This window comes from Pleurodeles waltl, chromosome 1_2, assembly GCF_031143425.1.
Source record: "Pleurodeles waltl isolate 20211129_DDA chromosome 1_2, aPleWal1.hap1.20221129, whole genome shotgun sequence".
In the NCBI taxonomy this organism is placed as follows: Eukaryota; Metazoa; Chordata; class Amphibia; order Caudata; family Salamandridae; genus Pleurodeles; species Pleurodeles waltl.
The window spans coordinates 335,911,681-335,927,336 of NC_090437.1; the positions used below are offsets into that span (position 1 = coordinate 335,911,681).

General features: G+C 43.0%; 1 protein-coding gene across 2 annotated transcripts in view; it reads right to left on the reverse strand.

Annotated features, from left to right (window-relative positions):
* The window catches only part of DENND4C (DENN domain containing 4C), a 1,359,979-nt gene that overhangs the window by 539,452 nt on the left and 804,871 nt on the right, over positions 1-15,656 (reverse strand). For both annotated transcript variants that reach the window (XM_069239287.1, XM_069239298.1), the window contains exon 20: positions 14,715-14,852. In XM_069239287.1, the coding sequence (XP_069095388.1) occupies positions 14,715-14,852 (138 nt within the window). The remainder of the gene's footprint in view (positions 1-14,714; positions 14,853-15,656) is intronic.

A 15,656-nucleotide genomic window follows, 5' to 3' on the forward strand; every position in this document is an offset into this window, starting at 1 on the left:
CTATCGGCCAATCTCGTTGATTATTACACAACTTAAGATCTATGCAAAGGTTCTGGCCCAGCGACAACTCCTGGTACTGCCATCGCTTATCTACCCTGACCAATGTGGTTTTATGCTTTCCTGCAGCACCCGGGACTGCATTCAGCACCTTCATCTGGTGCTGGCCTGTAGGCACGAACTCTAGAAGTTGAGCACACTTCTCCTAGTTGATTTTGAGAAGGCGTTGACTGGTCCTACCTATACGATGTGCTAGGCAGGATGGGCTTCGACCCCCGCTCTGGCGACTGGTGGGGCTTCTGTACATTGTGCCGACGGCACAGTTAAGTGTTAAAGGGGAGCTCTCTGACACCTTTTCTATTCGCAGGAGGACTAGAAAAGGACCTCACTCTTTGCCCTAGCAACTGAGCCCCTGACATGGGTTTATACAATGTGATGCCCGGATCCGTGGGGTAGATGGGGAATGGTTATAAGAGGACCAAATCGCCCTCTATGCAGACAATGTGCTACTGTACTTCGCTCAGTCACAAGATTCCAGGCACATCCTAGAGCTCTTCAGAGAAGCCATTGGCCTACAGACCAACTGATCCAACTCACTACTTGTGCTGGTGAGCCCGGATGCCGAGGTGGTGCACTGGAGGATAAATATCCCTGTGTGGCAGTTCTACTTTCAGTACCGGGAGTCTTTATTTGCCTGGAGCTGACCCTCACCTGAAGCTTCAACCTGCGACCATTGATGGCAAAGAATAAGGAGGCTCTCCAGCAATGGGCTGATCTCCCACTCTTGGTGCTGGGTCATGTGGCCCCCATCAAGATGAAGAACTTCACCTTTCTCTTATACGCCCTCCAGAATTTTCCCCTCTGAATCCTGGATGCTTGGATCTAGAGCCTCACAACAACAATTTGCTCCTTTTTGTAGAGTGGCCTTCACCCCCAGATAAATGTTGTCAATCGACATATGATGGGGGCTTCGGCATGGCAGATATTATTATGTACTATTGGGCAACCCAACACATAATGATTAACCACTGGCTTAATGGGGGATAGAGGAACAATGGCAATGTGACTGAGCTCACACTAATGCTGTTAGACAACATAATGCATATGCTCTACAGGGGCCCGTTTCGCCTCACCCTTCCGGCCCAACTAGACTGGTTATCATGACCTGGAGATCAGTAAGTCAGCTGTTGGGTAGGGGCACACCCAGCTTACCCCGCTCTGGACTGGCAGCTGGCTCCATCACACAGCTCATTTGGAGGGGTTCACCAAAAGGGATAGGATTGGCATTTCACAACTGGGGACGTTCGGGTGACATCGGTGTTATATTCTGTTCATTCTGTGGTCTCTTTAAAGAACACAGAAGGAGAATGTAATTACGTGGGAAGGAGGGAGTGGAATGTTGGGGGTGAACGCGGGCATTGGAAGTTGGAAACGGAACAAGACGGACGTATTTACATTTGGGAAATAAAATATAAAAAACGACCTGGTTCCTTTGTCTTCGATACAACAGAAATTTGGCGACAAGGGTTTTGGACCCATTCAGGTTGTTTCCGGTGATATTCGTGCTGAGAGAATTTCATCTTGTGAGAGTCAGCGAGCCGTTGGTATCAATAAAAGACGTCGGAAGGAAAGGACATCTATTTTCATACGGAGATTAACATACGACGCTAAGTGGGAAGCGTGCCTTATTTGCTTTAAGGGCAAGTATATTTGGCCCTTGTTTTTCTTGAATTAATTACGGGAAGCAAATCTAACAACTGTAAGGGTTGCTTAGCAACCGGGGAAGCTTTCCTGCGCGAGCACGTTCAGGAAACGCTCGCCGTGTTCAGTTCGTGTTGTTTACAACCAAATGCGAAAACGCGCTATTCTGCGCGAGCACGTTCAGGAAACGCTCGCCGTGTTCAGTTCGTGTTGTTTACAACCAAATGCGAAAACGCGCTCTGTGTTATTTCTTTGTGGACATTTAGAAGGAATGTTTTTTTTTTAAATGGACTTAAGTAGGCTTAGGTATTAAAAGCCTGCTATTATTTTTAAGACCGATTACCAGAGCGAAGATCCTCAATTTGTTGAATTCTAGTAAATAAAGACTATATATATGTATATATTAAAATAATATTGATATTTATTTGTAAATCAACATGCAATTTGAGCCACCAGCAAAGTTTTTACAAACAAAAGGAGACCCACCCATTCCGTGGTCTAGATGGAAGGAAGAATTTTTGACATACCTCAAAGCAATTGATGAAGATGGAATGTCTCAAGAGAGAAAGAAGAACATTATTTTACATTGTTTAGGCTCTGAAGGGCAACTCATTTTTAGGACACTACCACAAACAATGGTTCAAGATGAAGATAGTGATATATTCAATGATGCATTAAGTAAACTTGAGAAAAGATTTAAGCCAACCACTAGCATTGCACTTAACAGATTTAAATTTTATACCAGAATTCAACTGGAAGGTGAAGCATTTGACGAATTTTTAACCAGTTTACGCAGTCTGTCTATGCACTGTAATTTTGGTCCCATCACGGATGAAATGATCAGGGATCAGATCATTGTTTATGTGAGAAGCAAGAGGATTCAGGAACAACTATGGGTGATGGGGGATCCGAAATTACAACAAGTAATAAATACGGCCAAAGCACTGGAGCAATCGGAAAAATGGATGAAGACTGTACAAAATGCTGAAAAAAACAAATCATCTAATTGTGATGCCATAGGGGCTGTTGGGAATAGTAGTAACTATAGTAGATCCACGTTGAAGTGTAATACAGGGAACAAAAGGGAGGATAGGAGTAAAAGAACAGATAGAATATCATGCTATAGGTGTGGGAGTTTGAGTCATATTGCAAATTCCACACATTGCCCTGCGATTGGTAAGGAATGCAACAAATGTGGAAGGTCTGGACACTTTGCCAGGGTGTGCAAGGACGTTAAATGTGTTGGTAGTAACGATAAAAGAAAGATCTCGTATGTACAGGATGAGAGCGAAAATGGCGTAGTTCTTTCTGTAAAAAATAATTTTCTTGACAAAACTAGAAATGTTGTGAAACAGCCTAAATGTACTATTGTGATTGAAGGGCGAGAATTGGAACTCATGGCAGATTCTGGTTCTCCTTGGACGATTATTACATGTGATTATTTTCTGGAAAAATTTAAGTCGCAGTGGGATTTATCTAGTTTATCCTCTTCAGACATAGTTGCGGAAGGATTTGATGGTACTGCAATCAATATTCTTGGATATCTGGAGAATTCTGTGTGGTTTAAAGAACGTACTGCTGTAATTAAAGTGTATGTTGCAGAGAAGGGGTTCAATGTCCTGGGATGGAGGGATCAAGCTGAGTTAGGCATAATTCTGAACCCCAGGGCGATTGAGCCTGTTATGCTGGTGAGTGTTGGGGAAAAGTCCAATTGGATTACATCAAAATTTCCCAAAGTATTTTCTGAGAAACTGGGGAAACTGCCAAACTACAGCCATAGAATTAAGCTTAAACAGTATGCTAAACCTGTTGAGCAGAAATTGAGAAATGTTCCTATTGGTATACGTGAGGAGTTGAGTAATAGTTTGGATGAATTGGTGAAAGATGGTGTTATTGAGGAGGTGGAGTCGTCTGAATGGGTTTCTCCCATTGTTTTGGCTCGTAAACCAGACAAATCGTTGAGACTGTGTGTTGACCTGAGAGCCCTGAATGCTAATATTATAATTAATTGCCACCCTCTACCAAATATTAATGAAGTTGTTAGCATGCTTGAAGGGGCTAATATATTCTCTACATTGGATTTGAGGTCAGCTTACCACTAAATTGAACTCACAGAGGATTCTCGTCATCTCACGGCATTTATCACTCCGCAAGGTCTGTACCAATTTAAACGTATGCCGTTCGGATTAGCTTCGGCAGCATCTGTGTTCCAGAGGGCAATGTTCATGATGTTCAAAGATATGGACAAGTTTGTTAAGTGTTTCCAGGATGATGTATTAATATATTCAAAAAGTGAACAGGATCACAGAAAGCATCTTGAAAGAGTGTGCGAAGTATTCAACAGGAACGGACTAACTCTGAAATTTAAGAAATGTCGTTTTGTTGCAGAATCCGTAGAGTATTTGGGGCACACCATTTCGGGCAACGGGGTAGTGCCCAAAAGTTCGCTAGTTAAAGCTATTGTAGATGCTCCTAGGCCAAACAATTGTGATAAACTTTTGTCCTTTGCTGGGTTATGTGAGTATTATAGCAAGTTTATTGTGAATTTTGCGACTAAAATGGAACCGTTAAGAGAGTTAACTCGAAAAAATGTAGAGTTTGTGTGGTTGGATAAACAGGAACGTGCGTTTGAGTCTATAAAAAAAGAAATTGCGTGTGCACCTTCCCTCAGACCTTTCAATATCAAAGCTCGGTGTTTGGTGACAGTAGATGTCAGTATGTATGGTATTGGGGGTGTATTGTCACAAAGGATTGGAAAGGATGAATGGAATGTTGCATTTGCTTCTCGCACCTTAAATGATGCTGAAAGGAGATATGCTGTTATTGAGAAGGAGTTACTTGCATGTGTTTGGGCTATTGAACATTTTCGTAACTACTTGTGGGGTTCACGGTTTGTACTTCGCACTGCTCACAAGCCGCTGGTGGGCATTCTATCCCCGGGTGGTGGTTGGAATGCAACTGCTCGTATTGCAAGGTTAGTATCGAGATTGCAGGAGTATTCTTTTGATGTTGAATATGTGCCAGGTAAAAGCAATTCAGTAGCAGATTGTTTGTCGTGTCGACCCCAAGAGCCTACTGATAAGATTGATAGGGGTGAATCCAGGGATTTGGATATTGTTTCTGTGGTGACTGAATTTGTAGCTGATGAGTTTAAATCTTTGGAGGAGAAGGAATGGTTTGTAAAAGATCAAGAGGACTCTGTACTACAACAAGTAAAATCTTTTGAGAGAGTGGGTTGGCCCAGGAAGGAAAGAATATTAGAAGAAGTGGCTCCTTTCTTTAAGATAAAAGAGGAGTTGGAAATCGAGAATGAACTCCTGTTTAAGAAGGGGAAATGTATTCCACCTGTAGGCATGCAATCTGTGATTTTAAGTTTGGCCCATTTTGGTCACCCAGGAATGTCGTCCATGAAAAAATTGATACGTACCTCTTTTTGGTGGCCTGGCATGGATAAGATGGCAGAAAGGATGGTTAGGGAGTGTTGTGTATGTATTAATGCTGATAGGATGCTGAGGACTGTTCCTGCGCCTTTGCGTCCTGTACCATGGCCAGATTCTCCATGGCAAAAGCTAGGGTTAGACATTTCTGGTCCATTCTCTTTTTTACCTCATGAAGCAAAATTTGCTTTGGTGCTTGTTGATTACCATTCCAAGTGGCCTGAAGTAAAGTTGGTACCTCACGTGACCTCGAGTGTGGTTGTTGAATTCCTTAAGGAGATATTTGCAAAGGAAGGCTATCCTGAGACACTAGTGACTCATAATGGAGTTCAGTTGGTTTCGAAAGAAATGCAAAGGTTCCTTAAGTACTGCAACATCAAACATGTGACTACCTCTTTATATGAACCGCAAGAGAATGGTCAAGTGGAAAGGTTTAATCGTGTACTTAAGGATTGTATTGGATGGGCACGGAGTTTCGGGGAAGCTTGGAAGGATAAAATAAGAGAAAAATTGTGGTATTACCGTATTACTCCGCATAGTACCACAGGTGTTAGCCCATTCCGGTTATTGAGGGGTAGAGATCCTGTGTCTAAGCTTTGTCCTTGGTGGTTCAAAAAGATAAGTAGCAATAGTGATGGTGTGTTGGATGTTGAGAATATTAAAAATTACGTGAGAGGGAAGCAGGAAAAAAGCAAGGAGTCATATGATAAGAAGTGGAAGGTAAGGGAACCTATATTGCGTGTGGGTGATTGGGTCAGGGTAAGGAGGCCAGGATTTATAAGAAAAGACATGCCTAAGTTTAGTGAAGCGATGAAGGTGGTTAAGGTCTTTAATAAGAAGGTGGTTACACAGGATGGAAAAGTTTGGAATGTTAACAGACTGGCAAAGTGTCCTCCTGCACTAGATGAGGAATCTGGTTTTACTGGTTCATGGTCCGTAGTGAGTGAGAAGTCAGTTGAACCTATTTGTGTGGATGTGCTTGAGGGTGATGTCAGCGATGTGGTGGATGAAGAAGGAGGTATTGTTGAAACCGATGGTTCTGTGCGTAATAGAGTTTGGGGAAGAAATGTGAGCATTGAAAGGAGTGGTATGGATAATGGGGTAGAAGTTGATTCTATTGCATCAAGAGTGAAGTATGATGGCCGCCTCAGACAAAGATCTTCTCGGTTGGTTGATTATGTATAAATATCTAAGCTATTTCGCTTTAGTCTTAGTATCAGTTTTATCATTATTAGTTTCTGGTTTGACTTTTATTATAGTTGTTATTTTGTTAAGGGGGAAAATGTGTTATATTCTGTTCATTCTGTGGTCTCTTTAAAGAACACAGAAGGAGAATGTAATTACGTGGGAAGGAGGGAGTGGAATGTTGGGGGTGAACGCGGGCATTGGAAGTTGGAAACGGAACAAGACGGACGTATTTACATTTGGGAAATAAAATATAAAAAACGACCTGGTTCCTTTGTCTTCGATACAACAATCGGCCATTAGATCAATCTAAAAGCGGCAGGATCAATTCTTGCTGGCTAACACACAATTTGATAAGTACCTCCAACTGCGGCATGAGCTGGAAGTGAATATATATATATATAAAAAAACACTGATACAAAACACCACTTACAAGTTTTCTGCAGTTAAGAGTACACGGGAAACCTGGTGGGACCCTTGGAGGAGGCAGAATGGAAAGACACCCGAATTGCAGAGCGGACCTTGGGCACAACTCTGACTGATACAGAATAACTACCTCCACACCACATACTACATGCTGCTCTGGCTGTGCAGGACTGGGAAGCTCCGGAATTCCAGCTGCTTCCAATATGGGGAACTGAACGTGGAATTTTACCACATGGTTTGGACTTTTCCTCATATCATCAAGTACTGGCAAGCGGTGGGGCAGGAGTCATACAAGGTGACTGAAATCCCCCTAGAACTGACTCATTAGGTGGCTTTCCTAGGCATACTGGAAACTCTAGGGCAGAACGGATACTAATTGGACTGGCCACACTTTTGGCCAAAAAGGACATAACGCAATTTCAGACTCATCCTTGACCCTCAAAGATGCCAGCCTGGCATAGAGCAGTGGACTTGTGTGCGAAGATGGAGGAACCGCTTTATAGGGCATAGGGTTACCCTTGGAAACATCAGAAGATTTGGGGAGGTGGTGGGTGGGGTGTCCTTGGTGGGAACATTTGGGCTGGCCGTTTTGCCTGGTATTGAGGGGTAGGATGGGGCTGGCACTAGGTCGGGAACCAGAATGTAGAGTGGTAGGGGCAGCTTTGGTCGGAGTACATGGTAAAGGTTGGTTACTGGATGATGCATGCTGTGAACACACACTAAAATCATCCAGGAGAATCATCTTCATCAGCCTGGTTTCCAAATTTGGATCCTCAGAGCACCAGTTTGCTGCATGCTGTAATTGCGCAGCAAGAAAGTGAAGCTCCAAATCTGGTAGTCCCAGGCCTCCTTTCATCAAACCAGCTTCAGTATCAATAGGTATACTCTACTTCTTTTTCCTGTCCAAACTAGGCAAATCCTCAATCCATCAATGTCTTAAAATACAGGCTGGGCAATTGGAAACGTTGAATTCTGCAACAGATATTAAGCAGCGTGGCAAAAGGACCACTTTTGCTAGCTCCACAGGCGCATTGTATAGCTGATGGGCCTATTTAAATATATAATCGTCAAGTGGAATGGGAGGGGTATGGGTGCCATGGGTAACTTAACACAAAATACTGACTTTCCTAAAGCGTCGAGGAGTGGTTATTGCATTTCTCCAGCACACATATTTAGTAGCAGGGGAGCTGAGCAGCTTATGTAGGCATTGGAGGGGTGAGGTTTATGCTACTGGTTGTTACTCACATTCTAGGGGGAACACTGGTTTGGGTTAGACCAGGCGTCCCTATGGAACCAATTACAGTGCGCTCTGAAGAAGAGTGTAGATATGGACTCATATGGGCCCAGCTCAATGGCGTTAGTATGCTCCTGAAAAGAGTATATGCTCTGAATGAGTCAGAAAAAGTTCCTCAATTCTTTGACCACAACACTGTCTTCTGAGGCGAGGCATTCTGTGGCCTGTGGGGGGAATGCAACTGCATGGAAAATGTGGGGCATGACAAGTCAATTCCCCTGTTGGTTGAAGCATACCGTGGTAAAAATGTCACTGGAACTCTCAGACTCGGCAGGAAGGCGGGAACTGACAGACACTTGGAGGCTGAGAAACTGCAATAGCCGAGAATATTCCTTCTACTCCCCAGTGAATGATTAGCACATTCGGTTGAACAGATTGATGTGCACTTTGGGGTTTAATAAAAAGGTTAAAATACACTATTTTTAGTCCGTCCAGTGTCAGATGACAACTCACTTCTCAGGAGGATTGTACGGGCTCCTCAGAGGGCTGCTATTACCATATGTCAGTTCCAACCCTCACATCTAGACGAGCCAATCTTTAGAAGCTTTTGGGGGTCGCAATAACAGAGTGCTTTCAGTTCAATCAATGTACAACCCAGCACATTAATGTGGAATGGGAAGCATTTACAGTGATGGTGAGGGGGCCTGCACAGGGCAGTCCTTTGGAGACTGGAGGATAATATTCGTGCTTTAGAAAGTAAACTCCCAACTGATCATTTTGAGGGAAAAGCATGCAACAGTCCAGGACCGACTGAGGACACTGGCCTACTGGAACTACTTGAACACTAGCTATGCTGAGGGCAGTAAGGAGAGCGGTTATTAGAGTGGCTAATAAGGCCAGAGGAATAAAGTATCTACATCATCCACTTTAGGAATGAGGGAGGGAGCACTACAGAATGTCCATCGATATACGTAAGGCATTCTATACCATATACTGGGAGTGCCTCAACATGAGACGCATGAATTTGGGGCAGGGATGGGATAGATGGGTCACTTTGTTGTGCTTAGGAGCCAGAGCTATAGTCTGTATAAGATGGGGGTATTTCTGAGGCTTTTGGAATATCTTGGGCCACAACCCAAGGTTGCCCACTATCCCTGATGAGCTTTGCCCGAGTGGTGGAGCCATGTGTTAGCATGGCCAAGGAGGCAGGAGCGGCAGGAGGGATCCCGCTAGCAGACGCATCACATGCCATTTCGCTATATGAGGCTGGTATGCTCTTGTATCTTAGGGATGCAGGGGCAGGGATGTCCTGTAGTGTTGAGATCCTGAAAGACCCAGGGCAGATATCCAGCCTCTGCAAAAATTAGAAGAAGACTTGTGCCTTCCCGCTGTCCCCCACATGCAGAACATTCTACAAGCGGCTGTGCAGGTTTGAGCCCAGGGCTCCACAGTATCTGGGAGTTCAAATACATCACTCTATCAGATATCATAGGGAAATTTAGGCGGTGTCTCCAGGGCCTGACGGTAATGTGAGTTTTTGGCGTTCCTCGAAACTGCTGATCATGCAATAACTATTGTCAAAAATGGGGATGGTACAGTGGGTACTGTAATACTTCATGGACCTACAGGTTTGAATTCCACAGATTTGGTTCAGGGAACTGAATACCTTGTTGCAGGAAATGATTTGCAATGGTGGCAGACACACAGCCTCTCTAAATACGTGGCAACACCCAATGTCCATTGGAAGGTTTGGGGGTCCTAGACTTTGAGATTTTTTTTTTTTAGCAGCCAGCTTCATTGGTAGCCTGCTGGCAGCCTAGTCATTATGTAGATGAAATAGGATCAGTAAGGGAACAGTGACATTGTGAGGCCTTAATTGAGCTGTAATTTGGTGTGAAACTGAAATTCACGAGGCAGCCCTCCCTGCTACCTTAGTGTGTTTCCGCTGGAAAGTGGCTTTAAAAAAGACAATAGCACATGCTTTATGTGCCCCCTCCCCCTGCCACCTGGTAGAGCTACCCACCACCAGAGGAGAATTCTTCATGGAAGCGAGATTGCGATAATGGGGGCAGAGCAGCGATCAAGACCCAATAACACATGCTTTACACACTACCCTCCCCCTGATAGGACTACCCACCACTGGAGGGGAATTCTTCACAGTAGCGAGATTGCAGGAATACGAGAGAGCGATGATCGAAACTGTAGGAGATTGTTATAATGAGGGGATACTCCGTACTATGAATGCCTTAGGGGAACAGGAAGGCCTGAAAGGTACAATTCCGGACATATGCTGCATTGAAGCAGACACTGCTTCAGCTGTGGTGGCAGACCACCTCGAAGCTGTGTACACATGAGCTACTTCAGACCATGCTCACCTTTGGAGATGAGCATAAACTAGTTTTGTTCATTTACAAAATGTTTTTCTTAACGACACTTGCTGAACGTACACCACATGACCAGTGGGAAAGCTTGTTGAACAGGGAATTAAGGGGTAAGGAATAGGAACAGACCCTGGAGCAAGTACACTAAGTCTTCAGGAACACTAAATATATAACCATTTGTCTTCATACAACATACCTTAACGCACACGGAGTAAACGTCATGAAGCAGATCAATACTTTGCGATGCTCCTGCTGCTCTTTATTGGATGCAGATTTTGAGCACATGGTGTGGAGTTGTCTAACTTGAGGGTGTTTCTGAGCGATGGTGGTGGAAGACATGGAGCGCACACTTAAGAGACTTGATTTATTAACTATAGAAATATGCTTGCCGGGACTGTATCCACGTAGGCTGGAAAAAAAGGTGGGAAACAGACTCCTGGAGTTGACCCTCGCAGTGGTTCACAGGAACAAATCGCTACTTTGGAGATCGACGGAAGGCCCTCAACACTGTGCAGCAGAGAGTTGGGCTGTAGCAGAGGGAGCTGCCTTGCAGACAGAACAGCAGAAGGGAGTCTGTAAAAAGCCTACAAGTGGCTTAAGATTGCAAGCGTGGTTTAGTCTTTGCACTCATTTGAAGCACCACACGATGGGCCAGTAGGTGCACCTGGGACCCCAATCGTGAGCAATTCAGGCAACACGTAAATAGCATACACTGCAGTACTAGCCACAAATCAGGACTTTGGATAATACTGGGGAGTACAGAGTGGGAGAATAATAGATAAGGTGTACAGATATATATTAAGTGGGTGAAGTGAGCATGTGTATATGCTGGGAAACAAAAGCAAGAAACTCAGTTGTGGAATTAGTTTAATTTGAGTAGTTGGTAAAACACATGACGGACGAATATGCACTCTATAATGTAACTGTATACTGTACCGGAGACACAATCACAGTTCTGATAATATGTTACTCAAAGGAAAATGTTAAATTAGTTAAAAAATAAAATAAAAAATAAATAAAAAAACTCTGGGGCTCAGTGGAGACTACTTCATTCCCACTACTGATACGGACCACAAGATACTGATGCAAGCACTGTCTCAAGAGGACTAAAGCAGACAACATACGCCCCAGAACTCTTGTGATGTCTACCAAAATTTCGGAAGTTAGCACATTAGATAGACAGAACTGGGTGGGTCACAGCAGAACTAGGCCACACAGGAGACCATTTTGTATCAAAGGTTTTGCAATATTCCAAGAGGTTAGAGAGAGGTTTAGGATTCGCCAATGCCAATCCCTGGTACATTTGTGGGTGGTGCATGTAGTTAAGTGAACCGGGCACTGCTGCACAAATGAACATGACAAAAACAATGTGCTGAAATGATACTGATGCACAGACTGGAACACAATATACAGACACATTTTTATGAGGACGTACTGCAGAATCTCAGACCTAGGTAGGAACATGACTTAAGGACTGAACAGACAGAAGGAGAACGGGTTAAATGAGGAGGTCACAAATTTGTCTCGCAACACTAGATTCAAACTTATCTAATGTAGCATCTTTCATCAGACGTAACTGACCAAGACGATTACATTAGATGAACACTAATATTTCAAATGGATACCCAAAGTGCAAGCACCCCGATGCTAACTTTTTTTCATACATTTTGGAGCTGCCTAATATTAAGTCAGCAACAGACACATTCACAACGCTGGCAAACAGGACTTTAAAATGGGCATCTAGGTGTTTGCTTATTAGGCCTAATGACTAGCGCAATGAAGGCACAATACTAGTGCCAATTTTCGGTCCTGGCCCTACTATGAAAAAAGTGTTGCTTAGCAATGCTCAGGAAATCTGCACCGGCACCAGAAAAGAAAATATGGCTGAGAACAATCAAAAAGATAGGTAAGTGCGGAATACACAAGATAAAGGGCATTGATAAATCAGAAGGGAGGGCAAGCAATGCTAGAGATACAGGACCCACTTTTAATGGAGATGGAAAACTTTACTGAATATAGGTCACCCTGAGCGATGACAATACAAAGAATCATGGGTGTAATGAAACACATGCCTGACAAGGACTCCCTGATAGGAAGAGTGAGCCATTGCTCTCATGATAGGACCTCGATGAGGCTTCCCTACGTAAAAAAAACACACCAACTGCCCCCCCAACCCTAACAAGGACCACATGATGAAACAGATAAATATAACTTGGTGGACTGGCCCAGAGCAGTAGATAGAAGGCACTACCATATGAGTAAGTTCTCAACCCCATGGACTTTCCAAACCTGGGAGGGAGAATGGAGTCATTTAACCCCCCACCCTCTTCCCACCCAAAATCTGTTCACCCAAGGTGAGGTAGTTAGCACCACTATATACCACAGACATTTTGGTTGTTTTAAGAAAGGGCTGGGAGTATGCTTGAATTGGCATTTGGTGCACCCATACAACCTCAGCGGCACACACAGTCTTTCTGGATCCTCCTTAGGTGATGAGCATATTGTGGGAGTTTACCCCCAACCTTCCTGTTCTGTGGCAGAGAGAACCACCAAACAATGTTGGTATTGGTTTCACCCCGTCGACAGACAGCATATGGCCCAATATGCCCACCCTGAGATGACAGAAAGCCTACTAGCACCTGGGAACTTTTAAAAAAATGCAGTGGGGTAAGACTGGCCAATCATATTGGACTGCCCAACACCTCCTGGGATAAATCATTTGCCCTTCCACCCTTATGGAAGGCAGGCTGAGTGATTTGCTCCAATCTGCACACCTCAAGAGGACAGAAAGCCTACTAGAAGGACTGGGCAGAAAACTCCTCCCTTAAATTAAGAGATTAAGGTAGAAGGAACTATACTGTCAAGAAATAATAATTAAACACAAGTTTAACAAAACACATTATGAAATCCTAAATATTATGTTTTTCAGCAGATAGGTTGAATAGAGAGGGTTCTACAATGTAACATCCTTCCAAGCTACAGCCAGCAAACAGTGTCATCTACCACTCATAAATAATACAATCTACCTCCACTTCAGCATGCATTAAGTATATATCTTCATTCTTAACTCATTCATAATATCTGCTGCTAAGCATATGTGCAAAGTAGAAAAACACATTAAAGTATACAATGTGAAGTACAGAAAACAAAAGCAAAAAAAAAACCATAGTTAGGAGCCTGGACATACAATGCGCATATGAACTCTGGATTTCTAAAGCCTTGGTGGGTTCAGTAAATATTCAGAACCTGAGTGGGGCTATCTTACCAGTTGGTAATACGAAAATCTGTTGGCGAGCAAAAAACTGGACAAAAAGCCTTGAATTTGATTCGCCTTTGTACCAAGAATCAGTGCGATCTCTTTAAACTGGGCATACTTGTTTCAAAGACTAACCAGTGCATGGGCTGCAGTATTTTGAAACAGCTGTAAGTTGTAGATTAGATTTTAATTAAATAAATAGTTAAATAAACAATTGATCTAAATAAGCATTATTAGCATATTCAAAAGTTAGGATTGCAGCTACGCCACCTTAGACCTGAGAGGAAATGGTAACAGATGATAGATCATTATTATGGTCCTAATGGACCATAAAGGCCTCTTCATGAATGGAGGAAACCATGATAAGTTAAAAGTCCATTATGAACCCAGATCTAACCATTAGGGGGCAAATAAGACTAAGAACTAATTAAGGTGGCTAGAAGCCAGGGCCCTATAGACGAAACAATCTATATATTGCTAGAGTCGACAGGAACACCGACAGACTATTTTCTAGAGGGATTGATCAGCTTCTTTCGTATGTTTATTTCAAATGCCAGAATACAAAATATACTAGATTTAATACGGTTTCCACTCTTATAGTAAGCTAGGTGTTGCTCTGTATTATGACTCACTTCAAGAGGTTGGATTGGCCAAAACCTTGAGGTGCATAAAATGCTAAGATCTGTGAAATTAAACTCAGAAAAGAAGCTTCAGGATTATCACGCAGCAAAACCTGCTTGTTTATTCAGATTGTCCCTTGATCCTGATCCCCGTTATGTACTGGATTCACAAGGTTTTGCAAGTAACCACCTCCCATTGCCCTTTAATGGTCCAAAGCCAAGTGGCTTGATGGAGAAATCCTTCTTTTCTCTGCCTCCACAAGGATCCCGGTTCCTCAGCAGATGGTACCCCACAAGACATTCTACACAGTGAAACTGACGTGTACGCTTTTAGGGTTCAAAGCATGCTCAGAATTACAATTTACACTTTGCACAGTAGTACAAAATACACAAGACAAAAAGTTAAAGTAAGAAAGATTAGAGGAAGAGGGAGCTTGTGAACCTGATTATTAGCAGACACCCTAGAGGACTTAGTACCTGTGTTAGATTGATTATCAAGTTGGATTAGGTCCCTGCTGAAGAGAGTGTGCTCCCCACTGTTAGCATCATTAGAACTATCCACACTACCATGGCTCACCGCGTCCACATCACTTTTATGAGCAGCATTCTGCGAAGCTAAATAAAACAGAATGAAAAAAATTGAGAAATGCAGGCTTGGCTTATTTCACCATTTAATAGTCTGGCCTCTTCACCATTAACAAACAATTTAACATTGCACTAGTTATTGAACAATAAAACAAGTGTGCTATTTCCTGTGCATACATTCTACATGCACAAAACTTTTTCATTTGCAATTTTAATATTTTAATTCCATAAAATAGTATACAATGTAACAGTAAATATGCTAAAAATATTTTTGTTTTGCATCTTCAAATGTACAGTGCCACAACAGTATACCTACAGTGCCTCTTTTCCATTTCGTGCAGCAGTTAGACCATAACAAATCAGTCAAATCCACTCAGGGTTGGGAGAGGATACAGGGAAAGGAGTTCAACAGTTTTATAAGTGGATAGTGAGTCCCACAGATCTGCTGTTACATGGTCCCTAGACCTCACAGTGCACACACTGAAAAAGTAACATTTAACAAGTGACATGTTTCGCACACCAATCAGGATTACGAACCTAGGAGGTTTTACAATATTGTCTCACTTTCCTTTTCAGACAACATTTTGACAGCTTCCAAATCTTCAAATGCTGGTGTGAAGTGCTAATAAAACACCAAGACGTTTAATGCTTGCATTGTTTGCATACTCATTCCAAATGGTGGCTAGATCCAAAATATTTCTTGTGAAACACAGCATTAGGACATCAAAGTAGGACCTGCAACCAAACCCAGATGCTAGCACCACGAAACCGAAGAGGCAAGGCTTAAGTTCCTGCTCTACGTTGTGAGCCTTGGACCACTGTGGCTTATGCAGT